The 12,664-nt window shown below is 56.4% G+C and overlaps 1 protein-coding gene across 10 annotated transcripts in view; it reads left to right on the forward strand.

Annotated features, from left to right (window-relative positions):
* Positions 1 to 8,674, forward strand: part of EPN2 (epsin 2) — an 85,256-nt gene extending 76,582 nt beyond the window's left edge. For 9 of the 10 annotated variants that reach the window (XM_077892424.1, XM_077892429.1, XM_077892428.1 and 6 more), the window contains 4 exons: positions 1,063 to 1,236; positions 1,811 to 1,897; positions 3,871 to 4,086; positions 5,804 to 8,674. In XM_077892424.1, the coding sequence (XP_077748550.1) occupies positions 1,063 to 1,236; positions 1,811 to 1,897; positions 3,871 to 4,086; positions 5,804 to 6,102 (776 nt within the window). In that variant the 3' untranslated portion in view covers positions 6,103 to 8,674. The remainder of the gene's footprint in view (positions 1 to 1,062; positions 1,237 to 1,810; positions 1,898 to 3,870; positions 4,087 to 5,803) is intronic. The other variant, XM_077892434.1, reaches the window with a different exon arrangement.
* The last annotated feature ends 3,990 nt before the right edge of the window (positions 8,675 to 12,664 follow it).

The following is a 12,664-nucleotide window of genomic DNA, read 5'->3' on the forward strand; positions in this document are numbered from 1 at the left end:
GCCTTCAGCAGACTAATTAATCAGTTGTGGTTCCTACCCCTCGCCAGAGTGGAATGTTCTGTGGCAGTAAAACGGAACAAGTTTCAGCTGCATATCAACATGGGCGAAATCTCCCAGAAGTGGCTGAACAAAGGCAGTCACAAAGACTGTGTACAATGTTTCCATTTGTATAAAGTTAGAAAGTAGGCATAGCTGATGGATAGGTTAAGTAAAGGCACCTCTGCAGGGTAGAACTAGAAGATCCAAGGAAGGGCTAACACAAAAGTCACAAAGATTGGGGTGAGGGTTGCCACGGGGGAGGCACTCCTCCCTGAAAGGCAGTGGTGGCTTTTAAACATTGGCCGTGTCACTCCACTCAAAGGTGAGACATGGTACATGTGTGTGCATGCTTGCACCCACATCTAGGTGATGGAGAATAGAAGGTCTCCACGGTAGGATTGACGCCTTACATTAGGTGCGCTCAGTTATTTTCCTTTTAAAATGTGCCAGTTGTGAGCCTCTAAATGGATTTGTCACTCCCCGTTTGAAAACATTGGCTAGGCACATAGGCATTTGTTTACCATTCCTCTTCACATTGTCCTCATCTGTTTTATTCACCTTCTTTCTAAAGCAAAAACCACTCAAAGCAGGTGGGGACAGGGCGTGGCCGGGGCCTGAGGCTAGAGCATCAGATGCCTGGGCAGGGCTCACTCGGCGGAGCCCTGTGGACTCTGGGGAAGGTGGACTTTTGAACTTAGCTCTGGGAGCTCCGTGGAAGACTGAGTGGCAGGCACTCGGGGAAGGGTTTCAGCTGCATAAACATCTTCACTGTTTGCTGTTGGTATCTTCCCAGCAGGCTGGGCCCAGCACACTCCCCAGGGTGGGAACCTTCGGTGGCTGTCGGCCCTGGACCTCAGCTCTGTCCAGCTTTGCTGGCCTGGGACTGCACCCTTAGGGTGGCTGCCTGTCCTGATGTGGGGCAGACCCTGATGTGGCTCACGTGGCCTAGTGTCCTTTCCTTTCTCACCCCAGCTGACCAGACCTTTCTGAGGACATAGCTGAGCCTACCCTGCCTTCCTACAGGTGCCAAGCCAGCTGCCTCTGTCGACCCTTGGGGCGTGCCCACTGGCACCAGCACACACTCCGTCCCCAAGGGCTCAGACCCCTGGGCGGCCCCGCAGCAGCCTGCACCCAGTGCCGGGAAAACAGCGGATGCTTGGGCTGCAGCCTCAGCTGCCAAGCCCGTCTCAGCCTCTGGTGAGACTTTGCTCTGTGCAGGCTCTGGGAGCCACTTGGGGTGCACTGCTTTCCCCTTTTCTGGCTCCTTGGCATGGGACCTGTGGGTTTGTCTGCACTTGCTACCCTTGTCACCTGCAGCCTTTGTCTGCAAACCCCCCTCTATCCAACCCCACCCCATCCCACCCAGATGCCATAAGCCCACCGTAAAGGGCGAGCTCATGGACGTTCTCGGCCCCTGCACTTTTGTCCACAGAGAGCTTCCTGAGGGGGCCTGGGCAGGCAGCCTTCTTGGTGGTACTTCCAGTAGCTTCCTACAGGCTCTGTCTAAGCCCCCAAACCTGGCTCAGAAGTCTCTCCACCATCAGCCCCTCCTTCAGTTTGGGGGGGAGCTGATGGGAGCAGCGGCACACAAACGCTCCCAGACCACCAGGTGACCCCATGTTGCCCTCTGGCTGTCCGTTCTCCCCCATGAGCAGGTGTAGAGATCTCTCCCCTGCCTGTTGCCAGCACACCCCTAGGATTTAGCCTGGGAGTCAGAATCACGGGTACGTCATGGTGCATGCACACTCACCAGCCTCTTATGTTCACCCAGGGGCCTTTGATCTGTTCAGTAATTTGAATGGTACAATTAAAGATGACTTTTCTGAATTTGACAACCTCCGAACTTCAAAAAAACCAGGTAGGTGAAGGTGGTTGTAGTTTCCATGATGTTTTGTTCATTTGTTACTGCAGTCCAGTTATTGTAGAAATAACCTGCTTTCAAAACCTATCAACTTCATGCATTTTCTTTGTGTTTTGATCTTGGGAGCTGTAAGTGGCCGATGGCGGTAATTCACACATCAGCAGTGAAATGTCAGGGGGTTGAGTTTTTCTTTCATCCTCTCCTAGTGTTGGGCCTGTGCTTCCGGTCTCATTCACCTATGTCTCAGTCCCGCCCCTAGGCCCCACGTCCTCTGCACAAGCCCCCCACCCCACCCCCTGCAACACCCCGGCGTGGGGCCCACTGTCCTCCTGCCAACTTCCCATGGTGCCGGTTTTCAGAGACAGTCCCAGCTCTGGGCCCGGATAGGGCATCTCTGCCCTACTTGATCACCCCAGGTTGTGGCTCCCACCCAGCCCTTATCAGAGCCCTGGCCCATTGTCCCCAGGCTGGCAGGGCATCAGGGTGGGGTGCAGAGTGATCGGGTGGGGAGGGGGCCGAGGCCAGAGCCACACCTCCCAGCCACATAGAGCAACTTCTCTCCTTTCTCTTTCCTCTCTCTGCTTCTCCTTGTGCCCCCCATTCTCCATCCGCCCTCCCGCCTCCTCCCACCGTGTCCCCCAGCGGCAGCTACAGGCCTGGCTGGCCTCTGTCTAAGGTACGAGCAGCCTGGCACCCCTGACCGCCCCTTGGCCCCCTCTCTGCTCAGGGGACCAGAGGCAGCCTAGAACATGCTGCTTCGTTGGGGGGAAGGGGGGAGTGTCTTTCTTTTGCTGCATTGAAAAGACAAAATTCCATGCATCTCCTTGGCAGACCAAAGTGCAGCCTACTTGTCCTTGCCTGCCCGCGTGTACCTCAGCGAGAAGGCAGTGTGGCCTTGTTACATGGACATCTTGTTGTGCACTTGCAAAATCGTTGCCTCCAATCCTAAAGCTGTTCCATTGTAGAAAATGCAGAAAAGCTTATGGAAGAAAACAGAACCCCTCTATAATCCTACCTACCCCCTCTGCCCTCTGCTGTGTTTCCTTCCAGCATTTTTTCTGAGCTCTGTTTACACAGCCTTCTTCTTTTTTGGGGGGGGGGCGGGGTCCAGCTGGTACTAGCATTGGATCCTGCCTCCCTCCCTCCCCTTTATGGAATAACGGGTTGAAAACATTTTCTCGTGATGTTAAAAATGCTTTAGAACCTATTCCGTAGCAATAGTTACTCGTATTGCTCAGCAATCACCATTTTGCTCTTTACTCTCGGGGAGGACATTTTAGGTTGATTGCGGGTTTTGCTGAAGTACATAACGCTGTGGTGAACATCCTTTTGTGTTTGAGTTCCCGTTCACATTTCACATCCTTTCCTGAGACTGGATTCCTAGAAATGGCATTATCCGGTGGAGAGTATGACCATTTTTAAGAACCCATAACCCCGCTGCCATGTCGCAAAGCAACCCCTCCCCCCAGCCTGTCTCAGTACATCCTCTGTTGGCTGAATTTTTAAAAATAATTTGCTTTCTTCTCTATCAAGAAATTCATGTTCATTGTAGAAAATTGACGGTGAAAACCCATGCAAAACATGAAATGCCCATGCCTGGCTTCCAACCACAAATAATGTCCTAATGTTTTTGGAGGATTGTGCAGTATGCACAGTTTTGTTGGTCGCTGTTCACCTGACGTTGTGATAATGGCCGTCTTTCATCATGAGGCCTTATGTCCCTGCACTCTGAGTTTGGTTACATGAACGGGGGTTCTGTAAGCTGCCCCTGTGTCTGACTGTCCCTGGTCGGGTCTGTCAGAGACAGCACTGCAATGAACATCTCCATCTTCCACGTGGCCACCTGGCTCCCCCCACAATGTCTGTGTCTTGCTTGGGATGCTCCTGGGGTTGGTGGCATTGGATGTGGCAGTCTTGGTGCACCACCCCCCCCAATACTCACCATGCTCCCCTGTGTCCTTGTATTATAGCTGAGGCAGTGGCCTCTCCACCATCCCAAAACAATGGAACTATGAGCCCGGACCCCTTTGAGTGCCAGCCCCTGCCCACTGCCTCAAGCAAGCCCAGCAGCGCCCGGAAAACACCCGAGTCCTTCCTGGGCCCCAACGCAGCCCTGGTGAACCTGGACTCGCTGGTGACCAGGCCAGCCCCACCGGCCCAGTCTCTCAACCCTTTTCTAGCACCAGGTATGCTCTCGCTGGGGGTTCCCTCTGCTTGTCTGCCCCCTTCCTGAGAATGGGTCTGGGGGGTGGGCCCCAGGCCCTGACCTCTCCTCCACCTCTGGGGGAGCTCTGCCTGTGGGACACAGAGCCACCACCCTCGGAGCCATGCCCAGAATTCCTAGGCCTCTCTGGGGCCTCAGGGGGTGGAGCGTGCATGCCAGTGTGTAGTTAGGGGGTTGGGCGGAATAGCCCTCCTCTCAGTTGAGAGCACGGAGCAGAAGCTGCCCCTGACTTGGTCCCATGGCCGGGGAGACCCTCCAGCGAGCGCCACTTCTCTGTCAGCTGCAGAGGGCGGTGACGGGTGAGGGAGAACCAGACTTTGCTGCCCAACGTTCCCCTGTTGGGGGACCATTTCCCAGGGACCCATGGACCCTCATTTAGGCCATCTGAGGTGCTGGATTCTGCCTTTCTGGGGGGCCCCGCCCTCTTACCCCCATATCCCTGCTCCCTGCTGTGGGCTCTGTCTACAGGCCTGCTCTCCGCCTTCGGGCCTGCTCTCCACCCTCAAAGTCTCCGTGGGGGCTTCAGGACAGCCCCCAGCCCTGCTTCCGTGTCCAAGGCCCTGCCCTCCCTTGTGTGCCCTCCCAGGGTGCTCACACCCTCAGAGGCGCCGAGCTCCTCACCCTGCACATGCTGCTCCCCCTGCCTGGAGTGCCCACCATCCACTCTTCTAGTGGGCGGTCATGGTCATGCTCAGCACCCAGCCCAGACAAGCCTCTCCCTCTAGGGAGCTTCCCCCACCCCGGTAGGCCAGCAGGGCCTCAAGGGCCAGCCTCTGTCCTATTCAGGGTGTTCAGTTTGAGACCCTCCCCCAGAAAGCGGGATCTGAGGCCCGGCACCACAGCCCCTCAGAGGACCCTGCAGAGAAGGACCCCAGGACTGAGAAGAGCTGAGGGTGGGGGCCCTGGGCTCCTGCTACCTCTGAGCGCGCTGGGCTCTGGCAGGGTAATGAGAGGGGCTGGTGCGGGAAGGCCGGCTGTGCCCCAGCAGGGCCTGCCCCCCCCCCACCCCGGGGTGTGGTGGTAACAGGGAGCACCTCTTGGCCCTGGCCATGGGGGGCTCCTCAGCAGGCAGCCGTTGTGCTCAAGGGCCGGGCTGCTTAGGAGACGCAGTGCTGGCAGCTCTCGGGTGTTTTGGCAGAGTACCAGCAGACGTTTTCTCTAAAAGCTGGGGAGAGGCTTTATGATGTGTGATAAATTCTGGAAGCACTGAATAAGATCAAGCTGCATCTGCTTCTTGACTGCAGGGCTTCTCAGAGCCTTTATTACGCCACCCCTTGGGTCCCAGGGTCCAGTGTGGAGACTGCCACTCCCAAGCCTCTCACTGAGGTTTCCACCTGCCCCTTTGCACTTCTCTTTCCCAGACACCTGTGGTCACAGAGCTTGGCAAACACAGTAAGGGAGCGGTGGCAGCTGTTTGTTGCTGAGGGAGTCCTGGGGCATTGGCTCTGAGCAGGCATGTTCCTGGCACTGCCGTATTCAGGCTCTGTGACTCCACACGAGTCACTTGGCTTTTCACAGCCTTAGTCTCCTCATCCAGACATTGGAGATTCAGGGAGTGGGTGTATGTGCCATGTGTTGGTTGGCACTGCCCTGAGCTTCTCCAGCCCTTGGACTTGGGGGTGGGGGTGGGCAGGGTATCTTTCTGACTGTAGCCATCACCCCTCCTGGTCTCTCCCCAGGTGCAGCTGCGCCCTCGGCCCCTGTCAACCCCTTCCAGGTGAACCAGCCCCAGCCGTTGACGCTGAACCAGCTGCGAGGGAGCCCAATCCTGGGGACCAGTGCGTCCTTTGGGCCTAGCCCAGGTGTGGAGCCCATGGTGGTGGCCTCCATGACCTCCTCAGCCCCACACCCGGCTCTGGGGGCCGGCGCTTCCTCCCTGACGCCGCTGGGCGCCCCCTCGATGAACATGGTGGGCAGCGTGGCCATTCCTCCCTCGGCATCTCAGGCCACCGGCGCGACCAACCCCTTCCTTCTCTAGTGCCCAGGACTGGGACTCACCGCAGAGTGAATGCCCAGAGCATCTGTGCCTGAGGATGCCGAGCAGGGACTCGATTGTGGAATGGTGTCCGAGAGCGTGTGTGTGGGGGGGTGTTAGAGCTTTCCAGTTCCGGCTTCCTGATCAAAGGGTTGTCTTCACAGCCCCGACCCTCAGACTCAAACGGCGGCAAGCCTGCTGGACATCAGACATGGCACGTGGGGTTCCGCACCTTCTGAGGCTGCCCGCCTGCCCATCCCCAGCCCACAGCCCGACCCGGCTGCCTCCCTGCTGCCTCCCAGGCGCGGGGTCCTGGTCCTGGAGATGGGCTAGCTCTCTGGGGCCTTAGACGAGGAGGCGGGTGGAGGCAGGAGTTGTCAGCGTCACCAGTGTCGCCTTCACCCGGGCCTCTCAGCCTGAGGGCCTCTGGGACACCGCCTGGCCCAGGCCTCAGGACGGCCGCCCTGTCTCTGCGCTCCCAACCCCCCCCCCGCCCCCCCTCCCGCCCCAGCGCTAGCAGCACCCCAGGCAGTCCCGGGTGTGGACAGAATGAAGCACCGGCACCACGAGACACTGACCTTTAGGGGAAGTGGTTGTGCATATTTTATTTTTCTTTGACTCGTGTGTGAGTTCAAAGTAAACACCACCGTGAAACAACTCTTGAATTAAATCCACTAGAGCAAGCTTTAAACTAATCTGAGCATAACCCTGCCACGTGGCTCTATGCTTGTATACGTTTGCACATATTTTGTTTAGTACAGTTTCATATTTGAGTTTGCAGAATTATCTAATAGTCTTTTTTTGGCTAATATTTTTATAACGTGGTTCTTATTTAACTGTCTAGTTTTGATAGAATTTACCAGGTCTGGCTGAATTAAGATATTGGCACATGTCATGTTAGTGGTTTAAACCCTCTTATTTATGGTTTTTAACTCTAAGAAAATTTAAATAGGAAGAGACAAAAAAAATGCCTTATGGAAAAAACTAAAGCAAATTCTTTATAGGGAAAAATACGGGAATTTGATTACACAGAAAATATGATGTATATTTAAAACAACAACAACAAAACCTACAACAGCAACAAAAAGTCTCAGCCTCCAGTTGCCTTTTCCTTTCTTTTATTCTCTTTTTTGGTGACTTACCAAACTGATTGACCTGCAATCTTTTGGGCTAGATCCTGAAAGAGGCTATTTTTCTTACTGCTACACCAACATCAAGTTAAAGGAAAAAAACCCTAATGTATGAATGTGACTCACCAGTTTTTATCAGCTAATTTCCCTTTTGTAACTGAAGGCATGCACAGATCAACAAGGACTTCCGTTGACAGTGGAAATTTGAAACGGAAGAGGCATCTTGACCCTTGTGTGTCTGTGATCTCCTCTGTCTTAATCCGCACTCAGGGTAAGGATGGGGATGGCATGGTGTGACGGCAGGCGTCGTGGGGGGCACCGGCTCCCTGGGGCCGGCCTCCAGGCCGCGATGGTGAACGACCAGGGCTGGCCCTGACCCACCCACCTGCTAACTCCAGACACACACTGCAGACTTAAAAATAATCAGCTCTTATTTTGGAGAGGAAAAAAAAAAGTCATTCTCACACAATAGATTTTTAACAAACATGCACTAATATTACCTCCTTCCCAATTTCCTGCTTTCCTTGCCCCACTCATCACTAGGAGAAAAAGTATGAAGTCATGAAATACCAGAAAAGATGTGCTTCTCCCCAGGGAAGGGACCCCTCCCCTCACCGCCTACCCCAGCGCCCCCATCCTCCTCCGGTGAGTTTGCTGGCCTGTGTTCCAGTCTTGCTTTCCACTGTGGACTTCTCTACCCCGACTCCAAGGGCAGCCGACCCCTGGGTGTGCCTCCACTCTCCCCGGTTCCGGGAGGGGATCTGACCCTGAGCAGGGCGTAGGAGCACCAAGAGACCAGGAGGTGAGCAGGCCGAGTCAGAACGGCCTTCCCCAGCCACTCCTGTCCCCCATCTCTAAAAGCTCCCCCAAGCTGCGGCCCCAGGAGCCACCCCAGAGCTCCTGGCCAGCCACCCCCTGCCAGAGCCGGGGAGCTGGTGCTGGGCTGTGGGCTCCAGCCCACTCCAGCCTCTTCCCACCCGGGGAGGGTGGAGACAGGGAAGGGCCCACAGGTTGCTCCCCTGGGAGGCACTTACACTCATGGTGCGACCTGGACCCCTTCCCAGGCCAGTAGACCACACCTGATGACTTGGTCAGGGATTCTTCTGTAACAGCCAAGAACCCTTCCTGATTTGACTTTGAGGCCCCAACATTCTAGCCACGGGGCCACCCAGGCCCCAGAAGACCCCTCCCCGCCCCACCCAGTCCCCCAGCACAGGCCCGTCCCCGGCGCCTTGTCCCTGTTGCCTGCTGCACTGATCATGAAGCCACCGGCCGCTGCCACGTGTGTAGTACACATGCCATCACACTCCCTCCTGATGGGCGCTGTGTGAGGGGGTGTCACCCAGCCGTTTTCTCAGTCTCAGGGGCCGGTGGCTGTTTTTGAACTTGTGTTGACTATTGATACTTATTTACTGTACAAATATAATTTATCATTTGTATCATCATGCGGTTTCTGGCTGTGTCCTTTCCTTGCCCCCACCTGCATGCACAGGAGACGGGCGAGCGGGAGCTGCTCCTGGTGCCCGCGTGAGCCCCCGTATGTTGGGGAAGGAGACAGGCCAGGAGGCAGCCCTCAGGACACCGCGACAGGCAGTCTGCGAGGGCGTTGGTGGGTGTCCTTGGGATCCTGCCATCAGAGGACACAGTGGCTGAGGGCAGGGATGGAAGAGGCGTTCCCATTGCAGGTGGATGTCTGGCCCAGGCTAGGGCCCGGCGGAGATCTGCTCCGGGGCAGCCCCACACACCCATCTCTCTGCCGAAGGCCTGGAGGCCCGGTGTCAGCTCAGGGAGCAGGACTTGGCCCGGGGCCCGGGGAGGGTTTGCCAGAGTCGGGGCAGCGGGCAGCGCCGGTTTCCAGACACGTGCTGTTACGCTGCCTTAACAAACCACGTGTCCATGGCTTAACGATACCCGTTTACGTCTCACAAAGTCTGGTATCTCCTTGGGCTGCTCTCCACCCTGCGACGACTCCACCTGTGACCTACGGGGCCATCGGGTGGCCACGGAAGGGAAAGAGCGAGCAGAGTGAGGAGGGGGGCAGTTTGTAGGGACCTGGCAGTGGCTCCTCCCTGTGGAGGAGCAGGGGTTTGGGAAATGCAGGCTTCCTTTGTGCCCTGGGGGACAGGAAGTGGGTCAGGTTACCACATGGCTGGGCTCTGTCACTGCTGGCCTTCTGGTCACCAAACACTGATTTCGTTCCACACAGAGCATATCCCTTCCCCAAGGGGAGGCACCCTAGGGTCGCTTACAGAATCACAAGAGGTCACAGATGGTGGTGGTTTTAGGTGACAGCGTTTGGGGTGTTTGTTACATGGTGTTAGGTAACAGGCACACACATAAGATTCTTCCCCAGAGGCAAGCCCGCCTTAGTTCCTTGCCGCCTCACCCCCGTGCTTTCAGCCCACTGGCAGCTGCTGCTGGGGCCTATTTGGGATAATGGTGGGAGCCTGATCTTTAACCAGGTGGTTGAGTTGCTTGGCCCCGTGATAAGTTTTCCTGGGACTTCAGTGCTCACAGCATGTTTCCTTCTTACCTCTTCCCATTTGACTTCAAGAAGACGTTTCCTTTTTCCAACCTTTCTATTTCTGTCCTTTCTGCGTGCAAACAGGCCTTTTCCTTCCTGAGCTCACAGCTTTACTGTGATGGCTTCTCAAATGCAGCCGACAGTGCCTCCCACCCCACGCATCCTATTACCTACCCCTGCCTGCCCCTGGAGCTGGTTCAGCAGGCACAGAACCTGCTTCCCACGTCAGCACGGGCGTCTTATCCAGTTTTGCGCTCACCTAATGGAGCTGTCCTGCTGTCCAGCCTTTTATCTGTACTCTTCCTGCCTGTCACCCAACTGTACGCCACATACACTTGGTTTGGGTTTTGGTTATACTGGAAACCCACTCCTGATTGCAGTTCCCCTGTCAAGACTCAAATAGGCTCTGCAGAAACAACCCCCAAACTCTCTGTGGGAGAATGCAATAAAAGTTGCTCACAAAATGCCCAGTGGGGACGCTCCTGGCAGCTCAGTGACCCAGGCTCCTCCCTGCCATGTTCCGTCTTCACACCGTGGCCTCCAGGGAGCCAAGGGGAAGGATGGAAGGATCACCCAAGGGAGGTTTTGCGTGGACCAGGCCTATAAGTGCTGAGGATCCTTTCAACCCCCCTTCTTTGGCCAGAACCAATCCCAGGGACCCAGGTGTATGCAAGGGGCCTGGGGAATGGAGTCTTCTCGTGAGCCCAGGAGAAAAGGAGATGATGTGCTGAGCACACAGCGCCGTCTCCGTGGAGGACAGAATGGACAGTGAGGGGAGAACCGTCCTTGGCGGACGGTCCCAGATCTCTGCCCTGGAAGCTCCCCGCTTCCCGGGCACCGAATGCCCTCAGCCTCCCAAGTTTCTAGCCGTCTCCTGCCTTGACTGGGAGAGGCATGGGGCAGCTTTCTGAAGTGACGGTAGCTTTCCAGACTGGGTGTCGGGCACCTGTTGGTCGAAACTCTGCTCGTGGCACACTGGAGATGTACGCAGTTCTGTCCGTGTCAGTGTTGACACCTACAAATACGGAACTCTAGCCGCGGGCAGGCGTGCGGACCTGTGCAGGAGGAGGTGTAGTGACGGCTGGCGTTTATTTTGAAATACACTAAAAACAGGCCAGGTGGAAGCAGGGACAAGAACACAAGTCCGGGCAGATGGCAGGTGTGGAATTGGGGCGGCTGGCGTCCAGCTGGTCACAGTGACCTCATTGCAACTTTTCTGTGTTTAAACATTTTCAGAAGAAAATGATCAAACTGCACCGTGGAACAGAACGGGAAGAGGGTGAAGCGCTCTGTCAAGGTGCTGGCAGCCCGGGCCCTGCAGCCTGGCACCAGGCCTGTCAGGATGCGTTTCTGGGCAAGGAAACCTGAGAGTACCTTGAGGGCCCAGCGTCTCCTAGGACCTTAGGTGGGACCACAGTGTCTCTTGGGGCTGGACATGACAGTGGAACAGAGGAAGCCCTTGCTTTTTTAAAGAAATTTTATTTTTTTTATTGTTTTAAAGATTTTATATATTTTTTCACGAGGGACAGAGGGGCAAAGGGAGAAACGGGCTCCCTGATTCAGGACTCGATCCCAGGACCCTGGGATCATGACCTGAGCCAAAGGCAGAGGCTCAACCACTGAGCCCTAGGTGCCCCAAGAAATTTTATTTTTTTATTTTTTATTTTTATTTTTTTAAAAGATTTTATTTATTCATGATAGTCACACAGAGAGAGAGAGAGGCAGAGACACAGGCAGAGGGAGAAGCAGGCTCCATGCAGGGAGCCCGACGTGGGACCCGATCCCGGGTCTCCAGGATCACGCCCTGGGCCAAAGGCAGGTGCCAAACCGCTGCGCCACCCAGGGATCCCAAATTTTATTTTTTAAAAGTAATCCCAAGCCCCAGCATGGGGCTCAAACTCACAACCCCCAGATGAAAAGTTGCACACCCCACCCACTGAGCCAGCCAGGCACCCCTCTAGGATGGCTTCCGTTTCCCCTTCTGCCCTTCTGCTGAGGGTGATGGCTACTGGACACATGAAGAGGAAAGATACAGGGAGTGGAGCTTCTCTAAGATGCCAGCGGAGCTGGCGGAGGAGCGATGGGTCTGCGTGTGGCTGTGAGGGAGCCCTGGCTGCAGACTGAGCAAGGCAGGCCTGGGGCTGGCTGCAGTGACAGTGCCCCAGTCAACTGCTCCCTGTCATAGGGTGAAGGAGATGGAGGGACACAAGGCCCAGCAGTGGAGGGTGTGCGATGAAGGTACCTGTGATGACCCTTGTGAACTCTAAATTGGGCCGGGAGGAAAGGGTTGGAGGGATGATGGGCAGCCCACAGGGTGGTGGGGGGGAGCTTGCAGGACCAGGCCACGAAAGACTCCTGGCTCTGGACCACAGGAAGACCCACAGTGCGGGGAGGGTGATGCTGCTTGGGTGCGGATCTTGGAGACCGGGCCATCACCGGGGACGAGAGGTAGGCGCTGGGATGGGTGGCTGCTGAGGGGTCAGGCCAAGGGCACTAGGGAGGTGGCGAGGAAGAGGGTAGTTGAGGGCGGGCTCCTCTGCATGGACGAGGACAGGGTGTCAGGAGGGCTGGAGACAAAGCCCAAGGGCAGCCAGCCCAGGTGTCCCAGGAGCGAGGAACGCTGGTGAGGGGCGGGGGGCTGCATGCGTCACCCCGGGGCCGCAGGGACACGGCTGGGCCAGCAGAGCCCCTGCTGAGGAGGGCTGCGAGGGCCAGTGCGGCTCTCAGCACAGCAGAGGCGGAGGGCACCAACCACTCCGAGGAGGGAGTTAGAATCACAGGACCAGACCACGGGTCTCAGAGCACACAGGGCGTGGGGGGGCCGCGACGGAGGGCCCGAGCAGCACAGAGTCCCAGGGCCGTGGGGATCTGCGTGGGGAGGACTCAGCTCAGCAGGACTCCTGCTGTGAGG

The sequence above is a fragment of the Canis aureus genome, chromosome 3, assembly GCF_053574225.1.
Source record: "Canis aureus isolate CA01 chromosome 3, VMU_Caureus_v.1.0, whole genome shotgun sequence".
NCBI classification, from domain to species: domain Eukaryota; kingdom Metazoa; phylum Chordata; class Mammalia; order Carnivora; family Canidae; genus Canis; species Canis aureus.